Below are 20,808 nucleotides of genomic sequence, written 5' to 3'. Positions count from 1 at the left end.
AAATAAAATGGTTATTACTCTTGACTCCTTTTGACCACAGGCACAATTCTGGTCTCTTCTGAAAGGTAACTCATGGGGGTTGTTTTCTAAATGCCAGTGGGGGGCATTTAGAAAACAACCAAAATATTACTCTAAATATTATCCTAAATATGACTAAAACAAAGTTACAGATGCTCAAACACAGTGGATGTGGAGGGGGTTTTTTTCTCACTGAAAATAATTTTTGTATTTGAGTAGATACAGATGCTCATGGCTGTGTCTGGTGGGCTTAGAAACAATAGAACTACAGCAAAAATGTATTCAAATTGTATTGCATTGCTTTTTTAAAGCGATGTCCAGGCATTTGGAGGCCCCAAAAGGACACGTAAGCTAAATTGTATTATTCAGCTGAAGAGAGAAAATGAAGAGAGATTTTGACCAAAAAATGACAACTGACAAAAAAATCTATCTGTCAGTTGAAGTCCGAGACCGACCAAAAATTTAAGCACTCTGTACTTGCACTTGACCTCAAAGCATCTGGACCTCTATCCAAATGGGCTGTTTTCAAGCATAATAAAATATATACTGCACAAACTAAACAACAAAAAAAAAAAGTGCAATAGGCTGGTCAAAGACCCATTATTCGAGTGTTGGAGGGTTTACATTGACGCTGATCCATAGAGATCCTAGTTTGGTCATGTAGGAGTAAAGGCAGTCGGTCATTCCGTGGTTGTGTGACCATTCTGAAAACAGCGAAAGGTATAAATAACACACAAAGACTGAGGTTTGAGTCCAGTTCTTCTGAAGAGTTCCGGCTGTTACATGAAACCTTTGGGTGCTGTGCTGGTTTTGGGGATGCTGGTGGGGGCCTGGGCGAGTGCATTGCCGGCGCGTTTCCCGGTGTGCGACTCCCCCGAGGTAGAAGAGGCAGCAGTCGTTGCTACGGACTACATCAACGACTTCCACAAGCAAGGGTACAAGTACGCCCTCGCCAGGATAGAAAGCTAAAATCACTTCAGAGGTAAGTGAACGACTGTCCCAATTACATTACATTACATTACATTACATTACTGGCATTTGACAGACAGTCTTATCCAGAGCGACCTACAGTTGATTAGAGTAAGCAGGAGACAATCCTACACTGGAGCAATGCAGGGTTAAGGGCTTTGGTCAAGGGCCCAACGGCTGTGCGGATCTCATTGTGGCTACACTGGGGATTGAACCACCAACCTTGCAGGTCCCAGTCATTTATCTTAACCACTACGCTATAGGCCGCCCAATTAAAACATCCACAAACTCTGATGTAATAGTGGGCATCACGGGTGTCCATTCCTATCCAAAAAGGGCCGGTGCGGGTGCAGATCTTTGTTTTGGCCCAGCACAGCTGATTCTACTTATCAAGGTCTTGATTGAAGACCATGATTGGTTTCATAAGGTGTCCTTGTGCTGGGCTAAAACAAATGGTAAATGGTTGGCATTTACAGTGCATCCGGAAAGTATTCACAGCGCTTCACTTTTCCAACATTTTGTTATGTTACAGCCTTATTCCTAAATGGAATAAATTCATTTTTTTCCTCTAAATTCTATACACAAGACACCATAATGACAACATGAAAGAAGGTTTTTTGAAATTTTTGCTAATTTATTAAAAATAAAAAACTAAGAAATCACATGTACATAAGTATTCAGAGCCTTTGCCATGAAGCTCAAAATTGAGCTCAGGTGCATCCTGTTTCCACTGATCAACCTTGAGATGTTTCTACAGCTTAATTGGAGTCCACCTGGGGTAAATTCAGTTGATTGGACATGATTTGGAAAGGCACACACCTGTCTATATAAGGTCCCACAGTTGACAGTGCATGTCGGAGCACAAACCATGCATGAAGTCAAAGGGATTTTCTGTAGACCTCCAAGACAGGATTGTCTCGAGGCACAAATCTGGGGAAGGGTACAGAAAAATTTCTGCTGCTTTGAAGGTCCCAATGAGCACAGTGGCCTCCATCATCCGTAAATGGAAGAAGTTCGGAACCACCAGGACTCTTCCTAGAGCTGGCCGCCCGTCTAAACTGAGCAATCGGGGGAGAAGGGCCTTAGTCAGGGAGGTGACCAAGAACCCGATGGTCACTCTGTCAGAGCTCCAGCGTTCCTCTGTGGAGAGAGGAGAACCTTCCAGAAGGACAACCATCTCTGCAGCAATCCACCAATCAGGCCTGTATGGTAGAGTGTCCAGACGGAAGCCACTCCTTAGTAAAAGGCACATGGCAGCCCGCCTGGAGTTTGCCAAAAGGCACCTAAAGGACTCTCAGACCATGAGAAACAAAATTCTCTGGTCTGATGAGACAAAGATTGAACTCTTTGGCGTGAATGCCAGGCGTCATGTTTGGAGGAAACCAGGCACCGCTCATCACCTGGCCAATACCATCCCTACAGTGAAGCATGGTGGTGGGGATGCATCATGCTGTGGGGATGTTTTTCAGCAGCAGGAACTGGGAGACTAGTCAGGATTGAGGGAAAGATGAATGCAGCAATGTACAGAGACATCCTGGATGAAAACCTGCTCCAGAGCGCTCTAGACCTCAGACTGGGGCGACGGTTCATCTTTCAGCAGGACAACGACCCTAAGCACACAGCCAAGATATCAAAGGAGTGGCTTCAGGACAACTCTGTGAATGTCCTTGAGTGGCCCAGCCAGAGCCCAGACTTGAATCCGATTGAACATCTCTGGAGAGATCTGAAAATGGCTGTGCACCGACGCTCCCCATCCAACCTGATGGAGCTTGAGAGGTTCTGCAAAGAGGAATGGGCGAAACTGCCCAAAGATAGGTGTGCCAAGCTTGTGGCATCATATTCGAAATGACTTGAGGCTGTAATTGCTGCCAAAGGTGCATCAACAAAGTATTGAGCAAAGGCTGTGAATACTTATGTACATGTGATTTCTTAGTTTTTTATTTTTAATAAATTAGCAAAAATTTCAAAAACTTCTTTCATGTTGTCATTATGGGGTGTTGTGTGTAGAATTTTTAGGAAAAAAATGCATTTATTCCATTTTGGAATAAGGCTGTAACCTAACAAAATGTTGGAAAAGTGAAGCGTTGTGAATACTTTCCGGATGTACTGTATATAGCACCTTTATCCAAAGCGCTGTACAATTGATGCTTCTCATTCACCCATTCATACACACACTCACACACCAACGGCAATTGGCTGCCATGCAAGGCACCAACCAGCTCGTCAGGAGCATTTAGGGGTTATGTGTCTTGCTCAGGGACACTTCGACACAGCCTGGGCAGGGGATTGAACCGGCAACCCTCCGACTGCCAGATAACTGCTCTTACTGCCTGAGCCATGTCACCCCTACAAAAAACAAAAACCTGAACCCACATTTCGGATTGGACACCCTCAGTGTACACAAACCCTGCAGGGACAATGTGTAGGCCTGCTCGATTGGAGTTAAAATTAGTCTGTCAGAATCAATGTCACACTGCACAAAGCAGCATAGTGAAGTTCTCACCTTTCCGATCCCCTTAATACCGTCTTGAAATTTACGGCAAGGTTGTCGTATTATTGTTTTAATATTTCGCTGAAGTGTTCAGCGAGATGTGGAGTTGCATTGTACAATCAATGCATGGACTGGGTTTAATAGAAAAATATCCTCAAAGAATATTCAAAAATATAGAGGAAAAAAATCTAACTTTCTTTGCATGTTCACAAAGAAGCCCTAAAGTAATACAATTTCAATATCAACTCCACCCCGGGCCAGGTAAGGTATATCATTTGATAATTGCTTGGCTTCTCCCAGTGGACAGTTACCAGCCCCCCATAGACTAACTTACACCTGCCTTACAGCCCACAGGAGGGGAGGTCTTCATTGTGGAGCTGGATATTGTGCAGACCAAGTGCCACATGTTGGATCCCACACCTCTTGCAAACTGCACAGTCAGAACGAAAAAGGAAATGGTGAAAGTCTTAATTTCCCTCGATTCTGTCAAGGTTTACTGGATAGTGTAAAAATCCTGAGGAAACTTACTGAGGAAAGTTTGAAAAAATACATTTCTACTAATATACTAATCAATTCAAGCAAAGGGGAACCAGATTACTAAAATATATGGTCATTTTCTCATTTTTGTTTTGTTTGTTATCATTCAGATTTTATTGAGATTTATACCGTTATCGTTTTCATTTCCAGATAATTGAAGGACATTGTGAGGTGGCTGTAAAAAAACTAGATGGAGTTTCATCTGTCATGACCTTCAAGTGTAGATCTGCACCAAGTATGTTTTCCTTTGGTTTAAAGATAGCACAAATACTAAAAGCAAAAGTCAACATAACGCAACATTCTTCCACACAAACAAAAGGGGATTATATCACATTTGTCAGTTAGCAGCTCAGAGCTGGATACAAATATACTTTAGAATTTCACTGATGCATCTACACAGTGTTAATTCTACTCTAATCAGAGCGGGGTCATATGTATTCTATAAGAGTTTTATTTTAACACCAGACATGTAGCTGTGTAAAGAGATAAAAGGCAGTGAACATACTTTAAACCACTGTTGTTTCAACGTCACCTGACATCTTCTTCTGAGTTACCTGCACCTTCCAAAGAGCCCAAATGTATAGCCTAGTGGCTAAAACAAAAACTACACGTAATGCTCACTTGAAAACTCTGTTCCTGTTACACTTCATTAACCAGATAACTGTACTGAGTAAAACCCGGAACCCCCCAAATATGGAACATGGACTGAAGTAAACAGAGCTGTTTCGGGTTTTAATCAGCACAGCCTGCTTTGAGGAACAGGGCCCTGGGTAACCCCGAGTAGTTTGGTGCAAAACAACGGACTCATGCGAAAATGAATGATAGTCACATAGGTGACATGCTATTGTGCCTAATAAGTGCTTTGACATTAGCAATGTACATATCGGTCCAATAGGGACCATACTGGGGGGTGACATGGCTCAGGCAGTAAGAGCAGTCGTCTGGCAGTCGGAGGGTTGCGGGTTTGATCCCCCGCCTGGGCTGTGTCGAAGTGTCCCTGAGCAAGACACCTAACCCCCAAATGCTCCTGATGAGCTGGTCAGTGCCTTGCATGGTAGCCAATCGCCATCGGTGTGTAAGTGCATGTATGAATGGGTGAATGAGAAGCATCAATTGTACAGCGCTTTGGATAAAGGCGCTGTACAAATGCCAACCAGTTACCATACTGTATGTTCTCTGTAAGAGTTGATTTCACACTGAATATTTTGCTGTACTCTAAGGGGAAGAGAACGTAAGTAATGAATTGTAATGAATTGGGAGGGGGTGCACTTTAAAAGCACACATATTCCGCTCAGTACTGTTCATCCTCTGAGCGTGATGTACGACTGCCAGCTTTCTCCGAAATTTAACATTAAACTTCCTCCTCCTCCTCCTCCTCCTCCTCAGTATTATGGCGTCAGCCAGGCCTCCCCGCCCTAAGGCCCCCTGCGCCTACGGTGACCTATCTCTTCCAAAATCCGAAAAAAAAGAAGAAAAAGATTTGTTCGTGGGCTGTCCGACCCTACTCCCACTGAACCACACAGAAGGGCTGGAGGTGGTCGATGTCTCCCTGGAGACCCTCAAAAGGCAATCCAACACCACTACCTACAGACTGGTGGAGGTTTCAAGATTGACGTCACAGGTGAACAGTTTGCACTTAACCTTTTCCAAGTGATCCAATGGTCAAATTATTCAATTTAATCATGTTAATCATGCACAGCAATACAGTACTGTGCAAAAGTCTTAGGCACCTGCATAACATTCTTTACAGATAAGATTCTTTCAAAAATAATTCAATGTAAGGTCCTAAATAAACATACTATACATTTCACACTGCAGTTTAGTAATTTGGCAGAATAGTTAAAAACCATCAATATTTTTTGTGGCCACCCTTCATTTTTAAAACTGCATCACTTCTCTGAGATAGCCAATGCTGTCCTGCAGTTCTATAAAACAATCAGCAGGGAGGTTGTTCCAAGCATGTTGGAGAACTTGCCACAGTTCTTCTGCTGACTTTGGTTGGCTCCTGGCTTCTGATCTCAGACAGCCTTGATCAAGTTTTTATGTAAAAAATTGTCAATTGCTTACAGTAATATGTTACTTTTTTAAATGAAATACACAAATGTCTCTGTAAAATTAAATCTTTTGGAAAATGAATATTTGGAAATCTCAAATGTGTTCTTTTATACTAACAAATACAAAAAAATAAGACTTCTGCACAGTACTGTATGTCCAGTGTTAATTCAAGTCTGAGTACATATGAGTCAAACATTGTCCATGTGTATGCCCTAAGAGTTGATTTAACACTGGATTACTGCATGGTGAAGTGACTCAATTTCGTCAATATTAATCATGGTCAAATACTGGTGCATTGCTATTAATCATGGTCAAATGGCAGCCCAAAAGCTCTGGGCACAAAATTACCCTGGTGACCTGAAATCCATCCATTTTGCTCTCTAATGTCCTCTTTCAGGTGGTCGATGGAGGAGTCAAATTGGAGACAGAGTTTGTTGTGGTGGAAACAAATAACTTTGCTAAAGTATCCGTAAGTACAGAGGAAACCTAAGGAAAGCGAGGCTTTTTATACTACTACTCGAGTAGTTTGGTTCAAAACAACAGACTCATGTAAAAATAGATTGGTCATATATGTGACATGCTATTGTGCCTAATAAGTGCTTTGACATTAGCAATGAATTGCAACAATTATTATTATTATTATTACGCTGTGTCTCGTGTTATTTCAACTCTTAAGCCCAGTCTCCACCAAACAGCCAAGAGACAAGACCAGAGAAATCTCAGAACGTCCGTGTTTAAATCTAAAAATGTCCACACCAAAGCGCCGAGTAAAGAAATAAATGACTGTTTCCATGACGACTTGAGTTAACTATAACGTTAAATCACTAATTGTTGTAAAACTCTGGGCTTAAGACTTCAAGAGCTTTTCGAGTTTTTTCGAGAGCTGATGTTCACACCGTGAGGGTGAGAGAACAGAACAGAGAGTAATGAATTGGGTGGAGGTGCACTTTAAGAGCATTGAGATTCAGCTCAGTACTGTTCACCCTTAAGCGTGATTGTCAGCTCTCCCCAAAGTTTAACACTAAACCTCCTCCTCTTCTTCTTCCTCAGTTGTATGGCATCTGCCAGGCTTCCACGCTCAAGACTCCCTTCAAACCTATAGTGGTCTGCAGGATCTTAAACCGTTCGGTAAAAAAATGATCTACCTTACTTTATAGAGACTGGCTATATATTACAACCATACACTCAGTGAGCAATTTATTAGGTATTTATTACTTTTTTTTTTTTTACTTCTACTGCATGAATTAGTAGGTATAATAAAGTAGAAATGTTCCTACTGAAAATGTGAGTGTATGATATGATATAATATTCAGTTAAACACAACATTTCTTAACCAAGGCCTGCTTGTGTTCGCTCGTACTCCATCCTTGAGCTCTGTACCACTCTTTCTCTGAACTATCGTTGGTATTGCCACGTCATCGTCATGACAACATATAGTTCTGCACATGCCTTCTATGAAAAATAAATCTGGTGGCAATGTCCATGCTGTATGTGTAAGTAATACATGCAGAAAATTGAAAAACACATGAAATGCTAAACTCATTCACCCAAAAATAGTAATTCATTCATTCATTATCCTAAACAGGGTCGCAGGGGGGCAGGAGCCAATCCCAGCATACACTGGGCGAAAGCCAGGAATCCACCCTGGACAGGTCGCCAGGTCATCGCAGGGCACACAGACCATTCATTCACACACTCATACCTACAGGCAATTTAGACTCTCCAATCAGCCTAACCTGCATGTCTTTGGACTATGGGAGGAAACCGGAGTACCCGGAGGAAACCCACGCAAACACGGGGAGAACATGCAAACTCCACAGAGAGGCCCCGGCCGACCGGGATTCAAACCCTGGACTTCCTTGCTGTTAGGTGGCAGTGCTACCCACTGCACCATCCGTGCAGCCCCCAAAAATAGTCCCCCTTTCTTATTTAATGTGAGTGTAGGGGTCCTTGCACGGGCTCCAAATTATGTAGGGTCCTCGCACGGGGCTCCAAATTATGCAGGGTCCTCGCACGGGCCGCCAAATAACGTAGGGATTTTACTCTCTACGAAACCGTGGCGGCAGTTAATGTTATGTAGCAGTATAACTGCGAAAAGTAATCAGTCTCATAAAATTACTGTTATCAGAAATATCTAACCACAAATTTAGTATTTTAATTAATAATTTAAATAACCAATATTAATGATTAAACATACCGATAACCTGAAGGTTGGAAGTTCTTCGAAGTCCGAGTCTCGGAGCAGATGAGCTGAAGCGAATGGCCAAAAAGGGTGCGTTGAAGAAGTGGGTGAAGAGAGTGAAGAGAAGAAGAGAGAAGAGAAGAGAGATGAAGAAGAGATCCCAAGAACGTGTCTTGCTCTTATACGGGAAAGTTTATTGCTCCCGCCATTACGGGATTGGCTGAACCATGCTAGACGTCATGCGGGGTGGACGTCGCGGAATTGTCCTGTGGGAATGTGGAAGTTATAGTTCCTACATGAGCGTGAAGCATCATATACTTAAAGCAAATGAAACATACAGCATCATCATCATTTGAAGTCCATTATTACCGTCACAAGAAGACGTGTGAAGGTCATTCCACCACCCTGGGCCCAGAACAGACAGCAGTCATGAGCGAGAAGTGCAGGTGCAGCAAGGGGGAGGTACCAGGCGTCCTGAAGTAGCAGAACGGAAGGGTCTTGCTGGTGTATATGTTTTTTTTGGGGGGGGGGGGGGGGGGGTACAGGAACACTAAAGCTAATTAGCAGGTTTCTAAAAAGGACATTTGGAGACTCCAAAATGACACATGTAAACTAAATTATATTATGGGTCGTGTATGAGGCATTACAGGGACTGGTACGAGAACCTTGTAGCTGCGGTGGTCTTGTTTGACAGACCCAATACAAAACATAGGTAATAGCATTCCTATCTACAAGTACTTTTGTACACAAATGCAACGGTGAAATGGACAAAAATTATAATTCCTCCGGAGAAATTATATCAATGCTTCTCAGAGTTAGCACATTTTTGGAATTATAAACTATTATGGATTCAGTTCACTGGTACCTCACCGTGAAAAGGACACCGACCTTACCCTGGGGGTGACATGGCTCAGGCAGTAAGAGCAGTCGTCTGGCAGTCGGAGGGTTGCCGGTTCGATCCCCTGCCCGGGCTGTGTTGAAGTGTCCCTGAGCAAGACACCTAACCCCCAAATGCTCCTGGTCGGTGCCTTGCATGGCAGCCAATCGCCGTCGGTGTGTGAGTGAGTGAATGAGAAGCATCAATTGTACAGCGCTTTGGATAAAGGCGCTATATAAATGCCAACCATTTACCCTAATATGTGTAGCTTGTGGATTCCCAAATTCAGAGAAGGTGAGGCCCCCCTTGCATGTTTCTCCCCCCACATGTTAAAAAATAAGAAACTGTTGTCACTAAAGTAATATTTTTTATACAGATCATAGTGTGAGTTTTAACACTTTCAAACAGTATATGCTGGGACCATATTGATTGAAAATCGCACCGTGGACTACATGGGCCGGTGCGACTAAAGGAGTTAATTGTCCCCTTTTTGATTCAAATTAACAGCCAAGAGTGACCGTCACTTAATGTGCCACATTCTAAACTAAAGCCTTGATACTGGATGATATCATGCATATAGGATAAATTCCACACATATATTTGCAAGTATTTTTTCACACAGACAGTGGTCACTGTGGAATAGCTTGCCAGGGCATGTAGTGGAGGCAAAAACACTGGGGGGTTTCAAGACCAAGCTTGATAGGGTGCTAGATAGTATTTGGTTTTTAGGCAAACTAGCAGTAGGTACACTTTAGTGGTAGCGTGGCCTGTAGCGTAGTGGTTAAGGCAAGGTAAGGTAAGGGTAAGGTAAATGACTGGGACACGCAAGGTCGGTGGTTTGAATCCCCGGTGTTATCAGGTGGGGGTTGAGCGGAGAGCCAAGTGCGACCGAATAAGAACCTTTCCTAGATACCAGGAGCGGAGTGTAGGGATTTGGAGAACAGAAAATAAAAGCTACTCCCGAAACAGGGGGGAGGAACGAAAACAAACCCGAAGGCGATTCTTAATAAGGAGACAGAAATGGAGCCCACAAAACGGCTGAGAAAAATAAAACCACCCTCTGAAAACAGGGCGAGTGTTCCAACCAGTATAAGTGCTTGAAAGGCGAGCACTGAGGATTACCAACTGAGAGTTCAGAAATAAAAATACAACCTAGCGGAAAAACAGCTAGGCATGAAACAAAAAACCATGAGGCGCAGCTCAGGAATAAACACAAACAAAAATACAATAACCGGGGACACCGTCCCTCTACCGTCGGCTCACACGAGCCCCAAACAAAATAGAAAACCCTTTGGGAAGGCGTCGGTGACCTACACAACAAAACCGAACGCCTTCCTTACCTTTTTCTCTTTTTGATAGAATGGCTTAGCAAACACACACCTGCACAGTACCTGACTCTTTAACAGACCAGAGTCTACCGTGTGCATTACCGGCTTTGAGTAGAGCGAACAGTACACAAAAGCACTGAAGGCTGGTCGGAACTGGCCTTAAATACTCAGCTGGGAGATAATTCCCCTGGCGCAAATGAGGAACAGGTGTCAACAATTATCCTAGGCCCTCTAGCGGGCACCATGGGAATTACCTCCCACCATGACAGGTGTAGCCACAATAAGATCCGCACAGCCGTTGGGCCCTTGAGCAAGGCCCTTAACCCTGCATTGCTCCAAGGGAGGATTGTCTCCTGCTTAGTCTAATCAACTGTATGTCACTCTGGATAAGAGCGTCTGCCAAAATGCCAATAATGTAATGTAAAAAGGGCTAGGCTTGGCTGGGCTGAATGGCCTGTTCTCATTATGATATTATGTTATGTTATGTTATGTTATGTTATTGTTATTTTGACCATTGTGCATTTCAGCCATCATACATTTTGGCCATTATGCATTTTGTACTTGTTAGGTGGCCAAATGCAGTCCTGATTCCTTGAAAAAAAATGTGTTCACTGTCACTGGCCCCCAGGTCAATCATGTGCAGAGTTAAATATTAACACCGTTTGCTTAACCTCTGCAAATAACCACACAAAATTGGCAGTTCTGCAGGACTTTCCAGTATGGAGGGGGTGAGAAATTAAAGGTTAACTCATCAGACTGATCAGCAGATGACACCTACATAGTCCACTGAGGGCTTGGAAATAGATTTTTAAAGCACAGATTTGCGCAAGCAAGCACACACACACACAGATGCACACACATAAGCAAGAGTACCAGCTACCGCAAGCACCACAGCTGGCCCCCACTGTTTTTCCAACCGCTATAAAATTTCAAGCTTCATCTACATATAGTTAAAAGGACAAACGTTCTTTGCTTTGATACAATATTTTGCTTTTGGGGCCATATTGGCTTAGGCAGTCAGAGGGTTGCCGATTTGATCCCGCCCTGGGTGTGTTGAAGTGTCCTTGAGCAACCAACCCCCAAATGCTCCTGACGAGCTGGTTGGTGCCTTGCATTGGTTTGCCATTGGTGTGTGAGTGTGTGTATGAATGGGTGCATGAGAAGCATCAATTTTCCATTTACCATTTTTTGATATGAGATTAAAAGAGTGCATTATTTACTCAAAACACTGATTTTAAAAGAAATGTATTCCACCTCTGAAATGCAACATAAACTTTACAATAAAAAAATACTGAGTTGCAAACAGAGATCAAACCCCACCATGGAGGTCCTTTTAAAAACTCATTTCTGCCTACTTCATTCAGATTTCTAAATAAACCAGGGATTATTTTTCTTAGGTGCAATAAGGCATCAAGGGATTGTGCAATGTTTTTTTAATCTTATAGCTGCAGTACAGGGTGGCCTGTAGCGTAGTGGTTAAGGTAAATAACTGGGACCTGCAATGTCGGTGGTTCGATCCCCGGTGTAGCCAGAATAAGATCCAGACAGCCATTGTGTCCTTGAGCAAGGCCCTTAACCCCACATTGCTCCAGGGAAGAATTGTCTCCTGCTTAGTCTAATCAACGGTACGTCGCTCTGGATAAGAGTGACTGCCAAATGCCAATAATGTAATGTAATGTAATGTTTGGGGCCAATGGACTGTGAGTTGCTTTCTTGTATTGGTTGACAGAAATATGCTGGGGTGACAGAGATATGAGAAACGTGGAGACAATGGGGCTGTACAATATGTCAGTTTAATATCTTACTTGGCACTATGCTAGGTATGTACGTATGCATGTATGCAAAGCATGCTTGATTGAATGAGTTTAATCTTACATTATTTGAAATACTTTTAATCTTTAGACATACAATTCCTGCAGATTACCAGCCAATTTTCACCAAAATTTCATTTTAAGTTTACGGGTTTTTATGTTTATGGGAACTACAGAAGTACTGAACAACGGGCATGGCCTTGGACAGGTAACTCAAATTCAAGGTAGCAGGTTCAGTTCCCCTGTGTGACATTGTCATTGCACCATGAAAACAAATAAAGAGGAAATCGATGTTAATTGGGTTGTGCAGTAGTGTGATGCAGTGGTTAAGGAACTGGGTCATATAACCAGTTTGATTGGTAGCTGGAGGACTGCCCTTGTACCCCAAACCTGAATGGCTACAGTACATTTCCAGCTATGTCAATGAACTGTATATAAAGTGTAATCTGTGTGAATCACTCACATTTTATTCAACAGGTTTCCAGCTTGCCTGGGGTAGACAGACGCACACACACAACAAATATCTACACACACACACACACACACACGCACACAAACTCACAACAAATAGCCACACACAAGCACACCACAACACACATGTACATAAACTCTATGTGAACATGTCTCACAAACTCTTAATATCCACACACAAGCACATACACACACGAACAGACACACATGCGATTATACACAAAAACACACATAATCAAACATACGTGTACACACACAACAAACATACGCACAAATACACGGACATGTACATACATGGACGCACACACAAACACGCATATACACGCGCTCACTCAGAAGCACACAAACGGACAGAAAGGACAGGTCTTTATTTACTCATATATTACATTTACATTGGCAGAGCCCACAGGCTGAAGGTGGTTTGCTTTTCTTTTTTTTTTCTCTTACCCTTTTTTCCCGCTCTGAATGGCAGATAAATTGTATAAATAAGCGCTTCCAGGAAGAGAGACGGCGGTCTACCTGACTGTCGCCGTGGAGTTCGTTTCGCGTTGTTGTGTGGTGGCAGGAAGCCATGAGGGTGCTGATATTACTGACTGCCGTGGTTGGGGCTCTGTCTCAAGGCACCCTGCCTCCATCCTTAACCTGTGTCATCGAGGGCGACAAGCTATCCCAAGATGCACTACAATTTATCAACGACGATCATCCCCACGGATACAAGTACCAGCTCAACAAGACCCGGTCCAGCAACCTTGAAAAGGTGAGCACAGAAAGAGAAGGTGCCTCTGACCGTCAGGCAAAATTCAGCCGAAACAGTCCTCATGCAGTCAAGCACTGGTTCTTAAGCTTTTTTTTATGTTGGGATCCAAATGAGAAATGCAGTACCTTTCAGCTACCTGTCATATACACATATTAGCATAGCAAAGTGGACTACCATGCTGAAAAAAACTGCTCAAGCTAGGTTGGTAGCTGGTTGACCAGTTCAGACCAGCTTCATACTCAACATGTTTGACCAGCTCAAGCTATGTTTTGAAACAGCTGGCTGCTGGTAATTTCAAGCTGGTCATAGCTGGATTTGACACTATGGTACAGACTCATTCGGGGACCCACCCCTGCAACCAATTTTGGGTTCCCGACCAATAGTTTAAGAAACAGCGCAGTACACCTAACAAGTATTGCTGGTGCTGGGCAAAGGAACTAGCTCTCTCTGTTGCATTCAGCTGTACTTTCTTTTCCTTAGAGCCTCTGAGAATCTTGTCAATTAGATGTTACACATGACTGATCATGGGCTTGTCACTGATATGTCAAAGACACTGATATCCGTCTACATCCATACTCCAGGTTTGAAATTCGGATCAGCGACAACAGTAACAGGAATCTGGGATTTTTTGTTTATTTTGCAGGATGACTCTGGTTGTGAGTACCACCTTGAACTGGATTTGGAGGAAACCAAGTGCCACGTCATTGATCCCAAACCGCTTGACCAGTGCAAGCTCCGAGAGCAGGAGGAAATGGTAAATTTGTTGTTGTTGTTTGATCAAAAAAATGCCTAAAGCTCCTAAATCAACTGTTTTGTTTGATTAGGAATTGCTATAATGAATAATAATAATAATAATAATAATAATAAGAAGAAGAAGAAAGGAATGCAAACTTCTCTTACAGAAAGTGAGGGCAAATTGCAACGTGACCCTGTCTGTCACTGACGGGAAGACAAGACTAAAGAAGTATTCATGCAACTGTGCACCAGGTACTGATTTTAGCTGTAGCTTTGTGCTGCTTTTAAACGTGTCATACATTCGATCTGAAAAATAAATTACATTTTTTGGGTGAATGTGTATGATTCCGCAGAACAAACTGAGTTCAAATAGTATCAAATTTGTTTTGGATCCAAATACTTTTCTGCACTTGACTAAGCTTGCCTAGTGTATTGGAAGAAATTGAATGATCCCAAGAGTGGAAGCCCCAACCATCTGCTGCTCCCCGCAGGCTCAACTGCACCGGGCAAGATCAATAGAACACAGAAAAATATTTGAATCCAAAATAAATACAATTTCACTGCTTCAGTAGCCCCTAGCTAGTCTATGGAAATGCTGCAGTAGCCCCTAGTTATGGGAATGCTTCAGTAGCCACTAGCAAGTCTATGGGAAAGCCGCAGTAGCCACTAGCTAGTCTATGGGAATGCTGCAGTAGCCACTAGCTAGTCTATGGGAATGCTGCAGTAGCCCGTAGCTATGGAAATGCTGGAGTAGCCCCTAGACAGTCTATGAGAATGCTCCTTAGCTAGTTTAAATGCTTCAGTCCACGGGAATGGAGTGGTTTTTAATGAGAGGTTTCCCCCCACAGATTCGGCAGAGGATTTAGTGGCCATGTGCCCCGACTGTCCCACTCTGCTCTCCCTAAATGACTCCCAGGGCCTGAAGAGCATCACGCAGGCCCTGCAGAAGTTCAACCAGGAGTCCAACGACACCGCCCTCTTTAAACTGATGGAGGTCGGCAGGATCTCCACGCAGGTACTGCTGCTCCTGCCATTTCTCTAGCTTTTTATAAACAAATGGTTTAGTTATTACTGTACATTCATATAATGTACATTTAGCTTTAGTTCTGGCCGGAAATCCGTTCGCAGCTGCCCGAGTTGTCCTGTTTGTAAGAGGGAGCCACTGTGTTGCAGTACATGATGTTGGGGCAGTCGTTCTTCGCCGAGTTCGCCATAGTGGAAACGGGCTGCACACGAGGGGCGGAAGCCTGCCTGCTCCTGTGTCACAGCAACGCTGTAAGTACCTCTCTCTCATTGGTGTAAAAAGTGACCAATCAGCAAAATTACAGGGATGAGGCCTTCGCTTTTATAGGTGAAGACGCAGCATGTCAATTTATGTTTTATTTTTATTTATTTATTATTTATTTGGGGGGGGGGGGGGGCAGGCATATACTGTATCCAGTTCCATGGCACTTCCTAAAAGTGGCATAGTGGCTAAGTTGCTTGATTGGGACTTAGAAAGATGATGGTACAAGCACCAGTATAGCTACATTAAGATCAAAACATTTATTAAATTTCCAATTCTTAAGAGTTTAAATCCAACAACAAAAGCTGCAAAAGGCTCTTTTAAGGATTTGCATGTGTAAAAGGCTGTCTTAAGTAATGATCGATATATTACGCAAGTGTTTCTTTTTCAATAAATATATAATAATATCTGAAATATGCATTTACATTTACCCATATACTATGTGTTGGAAACACAATCATTAACTGAAACGGAAACAGCTGTGTAGGAGGGTTAAAACTGGGTGAGGAACAGCCAAACTCTGCTTCCAAGGTGAGGTTGCCGAAGACAGTTTATGATGTCAGAAGTCATACACCATGCCAAGACTGAGCACAGCAACAAGGCACAAGGTAGTTATACTGCATCAGCAAGGTCTCTCCCAGGCAGAAATTTCAAGTCAGACAGGGGTTTCCAGATGTGCTGACCAAGCTCTGTTGAAGAAGCACAAAGAAAGAGGCAACTTTGAGGACCGTAGACACAGTGGAAGCTTAGTGCAGCAGATGAAAGACTTACTTCCCTTCGCAATCGGTGCCCAGTGCCAACACCTCAGAATTGGGAGAAACCAGTGAGACCCAGGTACACCCATCTACTGTGCAGAGAAGTCTGGTCAGAAGAATTTCAGTATGGAAGAATTGCAGCCAAAAAGCCATACCTCTGACATGGAAACAAGGCCAAGAGATTCAATTATGCACGAAAACACAAGAAATTTGGAGGTAGCAGAAAGCAGTTTGTTCTCCAAAGGGCTGGAGAGCGGTACAAGAATGAGTGTCTGCAGGCAACAGTGAAGCATTGTGGAGGTTCCTTGCAAGTTTGGGGCTGAATTTCTGCAAATCGAGTTGGGGATTTGGTCATAATTAATGGTCTTCAATGCTGAGAAGTACAGGCAGATACTTATCCATCATGCAGTACCATCAAGGAGGCATGTGATTGGCCCAAAATTTATTTGCAGCAGGACAATGACCCCAAACACACAGCCAATGTCATTAAGAACTATTGTCAGCATAAAGAAGAACAAGGAGTCCTGGAAGTGATGGTATGGCCCCCACAGAGCCCTGATCTCAACATCATCGAGTTTGTCTGATATTACATGAAGAGACAGAAGCATTTGAGGCTGCCTAAATCCACAGAAGAACTGTGGCTAGTTCTCCAAGATGATTGGAACAACCTACCTACCAAATTCTTTCAAAAACTGTGTCCAAGTATACCTAGAAGAATTTATGCTGTTTTGAAGGCAAAGGGTGGTCACACCAAATATTGATTTGATTTAAACTATTAACATTTCTATTTTTGAAAGCATTCTTATTTTACATCATTTGTACATAGTGTACATACGTCTTACCACCATTTTAAAAACTTGATCTTCCCCATGTTCTCTGCAGCGGCATGGCTTCTGCAGCTCCACAGTCCTGGGAAATGACGAAGTCAGTGTGGACTGTGAGATCTATGATACGCAGGTACTTTATATCTTTACTGAAATAATCACATTTAAATGGATAGCTAGCACTTATGAATTATGGAATAAATTCAAGCAATCCTGCATCAAGTTTGCATAGCACATTCTCTGTTAGTCATTACCACTGTTTGCCAAATAAGATTGATTTTATGGGGGCTGAAAATCACCATCTGACAGCTATTTTAAAAAAGACACTATCGACAAACCGAATGTAAATAAAGAATGGAAAACTTCAACGAAAGCCGCTTTGTACTTGTTGAACGAATTGCGCTTTTCGCCCCTTCGCAGAACAAGACGGGCTTAGGGCACCATCATCATCATCATCATCATCATCATCATCATCACCCTGGTGGTCCCTGCGGTCATCCGTTCATGCCTGGGCAGCACACCCGCCCGGCTTTCCCACCCCCTCGCCCCCCCCATCATCCGGGCCGGCCTGGGGGGCATGCACACCCCACTGGCCCACCCTTTCACCGCCCCCATCTTCCGGGCCGGCCTGGGCAGCACGGACTCGCCGGCCTACCCTTTGACCACCCCCATCACAGGCATCCCCCCCTTTTCCTCCATCTCTTCCCTCGGTGCTCCGGCCAGCTCCAAATGCACCCCTCCATCTACCCCATCTGCCCTCCGCCCCCATTGGACCCCTCAAGTGACTCTACTATTCACCGCCCAGGAGGGCCCCCATTCTAATGCCTGACTCTGGGTTCAAGGGGTTGTGGTCAATCTCAGTTTTGTCCATTATTTCTTTTTCAGTGATATCAGGATGTATTTCTTTAGATAGGTAGAGGTGTCCACAAGCATCCTGGTTTTAGTATGTAAAATGCCCACAAATTGTTCGCAAAGAGCGGTGAGTCCCTTACCCTGTCCCCAGAGCACAATTCACCGTCCTGTTTTGTCATCCGATAATTATGCAAAAACATGTCACTCGAAATCTCCAGGACGACAAGAAAGGCTCAAAACCATGAAAAAATATGCATGTTGACCTTTAACACTGTGTTGGCTGCAACCATTTTGTTTGCACAAAAGAAGTCAATAGAACCACCAACTAACTGTCTATATAAACAAAGCTTCCATATAACCTCATCGCTCACAACCTGAAAATTCATGACAATAATGTTATAAAATAAAGTTATGTGAAAACTTTGCAGGGTGCCTGTTCTTATCTAGTATATAGTTAAAGTGAAAACAATGTCAAATGCAATTTTTTTTTTAAACTGCAACAAAAAAAAAACTAAAAAAACACCACAAACTTGACTTTGTTCAATGCCAAAAGTTGTAAAATGCTTGGGATCAAATTCATGACAAATGAAAATGGCACTTTCACTATTTTTTCCTGGATGAGAGTGGGGCATACTGGTTAGGGTTAGATTCCTACTATGGAGGAATGTAACAATGTATGAGTTGCTACAGAAAGAGTAAGCTCATACGCTACAGTAAATGCCAGCAATATTTATGGAATGAATTGGGAGCCAAGCAATGAAGCTGCATAGGCATACACTGTGTTTCTACCATTTCTTATTGCTATTATTCATCATCTTCTTTTTCTTCTAGCTAGGGTGTCTATAGCAGCCCCTAGAACCGTATTGTAAAAAGTTTTTATATTTCGCAGACTGATTGGGGACAGCCCCATGATTCTTTTAACCAAGATTCATGTCTATACCTTGAGCGCTCTAGCGCCACCATTGGGTCAAATTTGGAGGTACATTTATGCGTGTAAGTTTTGAGCCATATGCCCAATTTTCAATGCACTGATCATTTTCAGACCAAGCATCACAAAAATGATCAGATGGATTTTTCGAAAGCAGTCGTCCGTCACAGACAATCAAAATTGCCCAATAACTGTTGATGTGTTGGCCGTCAAAATGTAATTATTGTGTGTGGTTGCATCTTGGGAGATCCCAAGGCAGAGACAAAAGCATTAATCTATTACAGTCAATCTAAAATTGTGGTGAAGTCGCCAAACGGGAAGTGAGGTCATAACTCTTTGATGTATCAAAACCAAACTTGGTACATGGACTCAGGCCCCCATTTTGAGGAAGCAAACATTTTCCATCATTTGACTACTGGGGGGCGCTGCAATATGCAAAAATGAATTTTGGCTAATAACTGGTGATGTGTTTGTTTACAAAATAATTCTCATGTCTGGTGATACCGTGAGAGGTCCCTAGGTCAAGACATGGCAACCCAATTGTTGTGACCAGCAGATTGGCTTTTATTGAAGGGTGTACAAATATGTTCACAGGCCACAAAGTTTGCCCAAATTTGGCACAGACCACGCCTCACAAAATTCATCAGATTGATTTTAGATTTTCAAAATAGTTTGATCAGTACAGCCAATCAAAACTGCAGCATAGCCGTCAAACAGGAAGTGAGGGCATAACTCAGCATCGCTTTGATGTGTTGATACCAAACTTGGTATATGGACTCAGGAAAGCCAAATCAATGTCAAACGACCTAAACAGGACATGAGCGCAGTTACACCCAATCCTTGGTCAATTGACATAAAACTTCAACTATCAGTGTTACAGCCACACATTTAACATGATCTGATCAAGTTGCCATGGCAACCCTGCCCTGCTGGACTGCCTGGTCCCTGAACCCTGCTTGCAAGTTTAATTATATACATTTTTTAAATGATTTACTATTAAGAAGTGCATCCCTAACTAAAAACAGTGATATCAGCTTTGAAGCAAACAAATGCCACACGTGCTAAAGTTACTTAACTGTATCTAGGTTAGATAGCTTCTTTATCAGTGTTTTGAAAAACAAGTCATTATCTCGCAAAGGTTTTTGACTACTGAGAATAATAATACTCACCTCAGTCACCTCATCTGTGAAAAAATCCTTCAGCATGTTTACTAAGTAATGGTGGGGCCAATTAAAGTCTGTTTAAGGTACTGTAACCTTAAGTAAGCAAGGTATTCATAGGGCATTTCATGGTGTCACTTTACATATAGTACCGCACACTATGCTGGCAAGATAACACCACACAAGTAAAGTTCTTCTTAAAACTCAAAGAAGGATCCCCTTTTTTAAATCAGCCAAATCCCTATCAGCTGTCCTCCATTTTCAATGCATTAGTAGCATTACATTACATTACATTTTGGCATTTGGCAGACGCTCTTAGCCAGAGCGACATACAACACAGTGCATACCCATAACCAGGGATAAGTTCGCTGAAAGACCCTAGAGGGAAGTACAATTTCAACTGCTACCTGGACAACAAAGATAAGGACCAGGGGCAATTTTTATTATTTTTATTTTTTTTAAACAAAGAAACAAACAAACAACAGAGCAAAAGTGACAAAAGTTAACTATCCAAACAATGCTTACCTAGCCAACTAAAAATACTGATACACAAAGCAAGTCACAGAGACAACAATTAAGGTTCACAGGGAGGTAGAGAGGGATGGGGAGAGGTGCTGCTTGAAGAGGTGAGTCTTCAGCTTGCGCTTGAAGGTGGGGAGAGATTCTACAGTTCTGACCTCAACAGGGAGTTCGTTCCACCACCGTGGAGCCAGAACAGACAGATAACATCCCAGGGACACAGACAGATAGCATCCCCCCCCACCAAGACCTTG

General features: G+C 42.9%; 1 protein-coding gene across 1 annotated transcript; it reads left to right on the top strand.

The window, feature by feature from the left end:
* Positions 1 to 13,231: 13,231 nt before the first annotated feature.
* On the top strand, positions 13,232 to 18,372 carry ahsg1 (alpha-2-HS-glycoprotein 1). The gene is made up of 7 exons (XM_061240257.1): positions 13,232 to 13,496; positions 14,140 to 14,250; positions 14,399 to 14,483; positions 15,080 to 15,246; positions 15,405 to 15,506; positions 17,154 to 17,228; positions 17,516 to 18,372. The coding sequence occupies exons 1-7, from the start codon at positions 13,311 to 13,313 to the stop codon at positions 17,915 to 17,917; spliced, it is 1,128 nt and encodes a 375-aa protein (XP_061096241.1). The 5' UTR covers positions 13,232 to 13,310; the 3' UTR covers positions 17,918 to 18,372.
* Positions 18,373 to 20,808: the final 2,436 nt, after the last annotated feature.

This window comes from Conger conger, chromosome 4 (genome assembly GCF_963514075.1).
Source record: "Conger conger chromosome 4, fConCon1.1, whole genome shotgun sequence".
Lineage (NCBI taxonomy): Eukaryota > Metazoa > Chordata > Actinopteri > Anguilliformes > Congridae > Conger > Conger conger.
The sequence above is the reverse complement of the archived record's forward strand: the minus strand, read 5'-3'. Positions and strand labels throughout refer to the sequence as shown.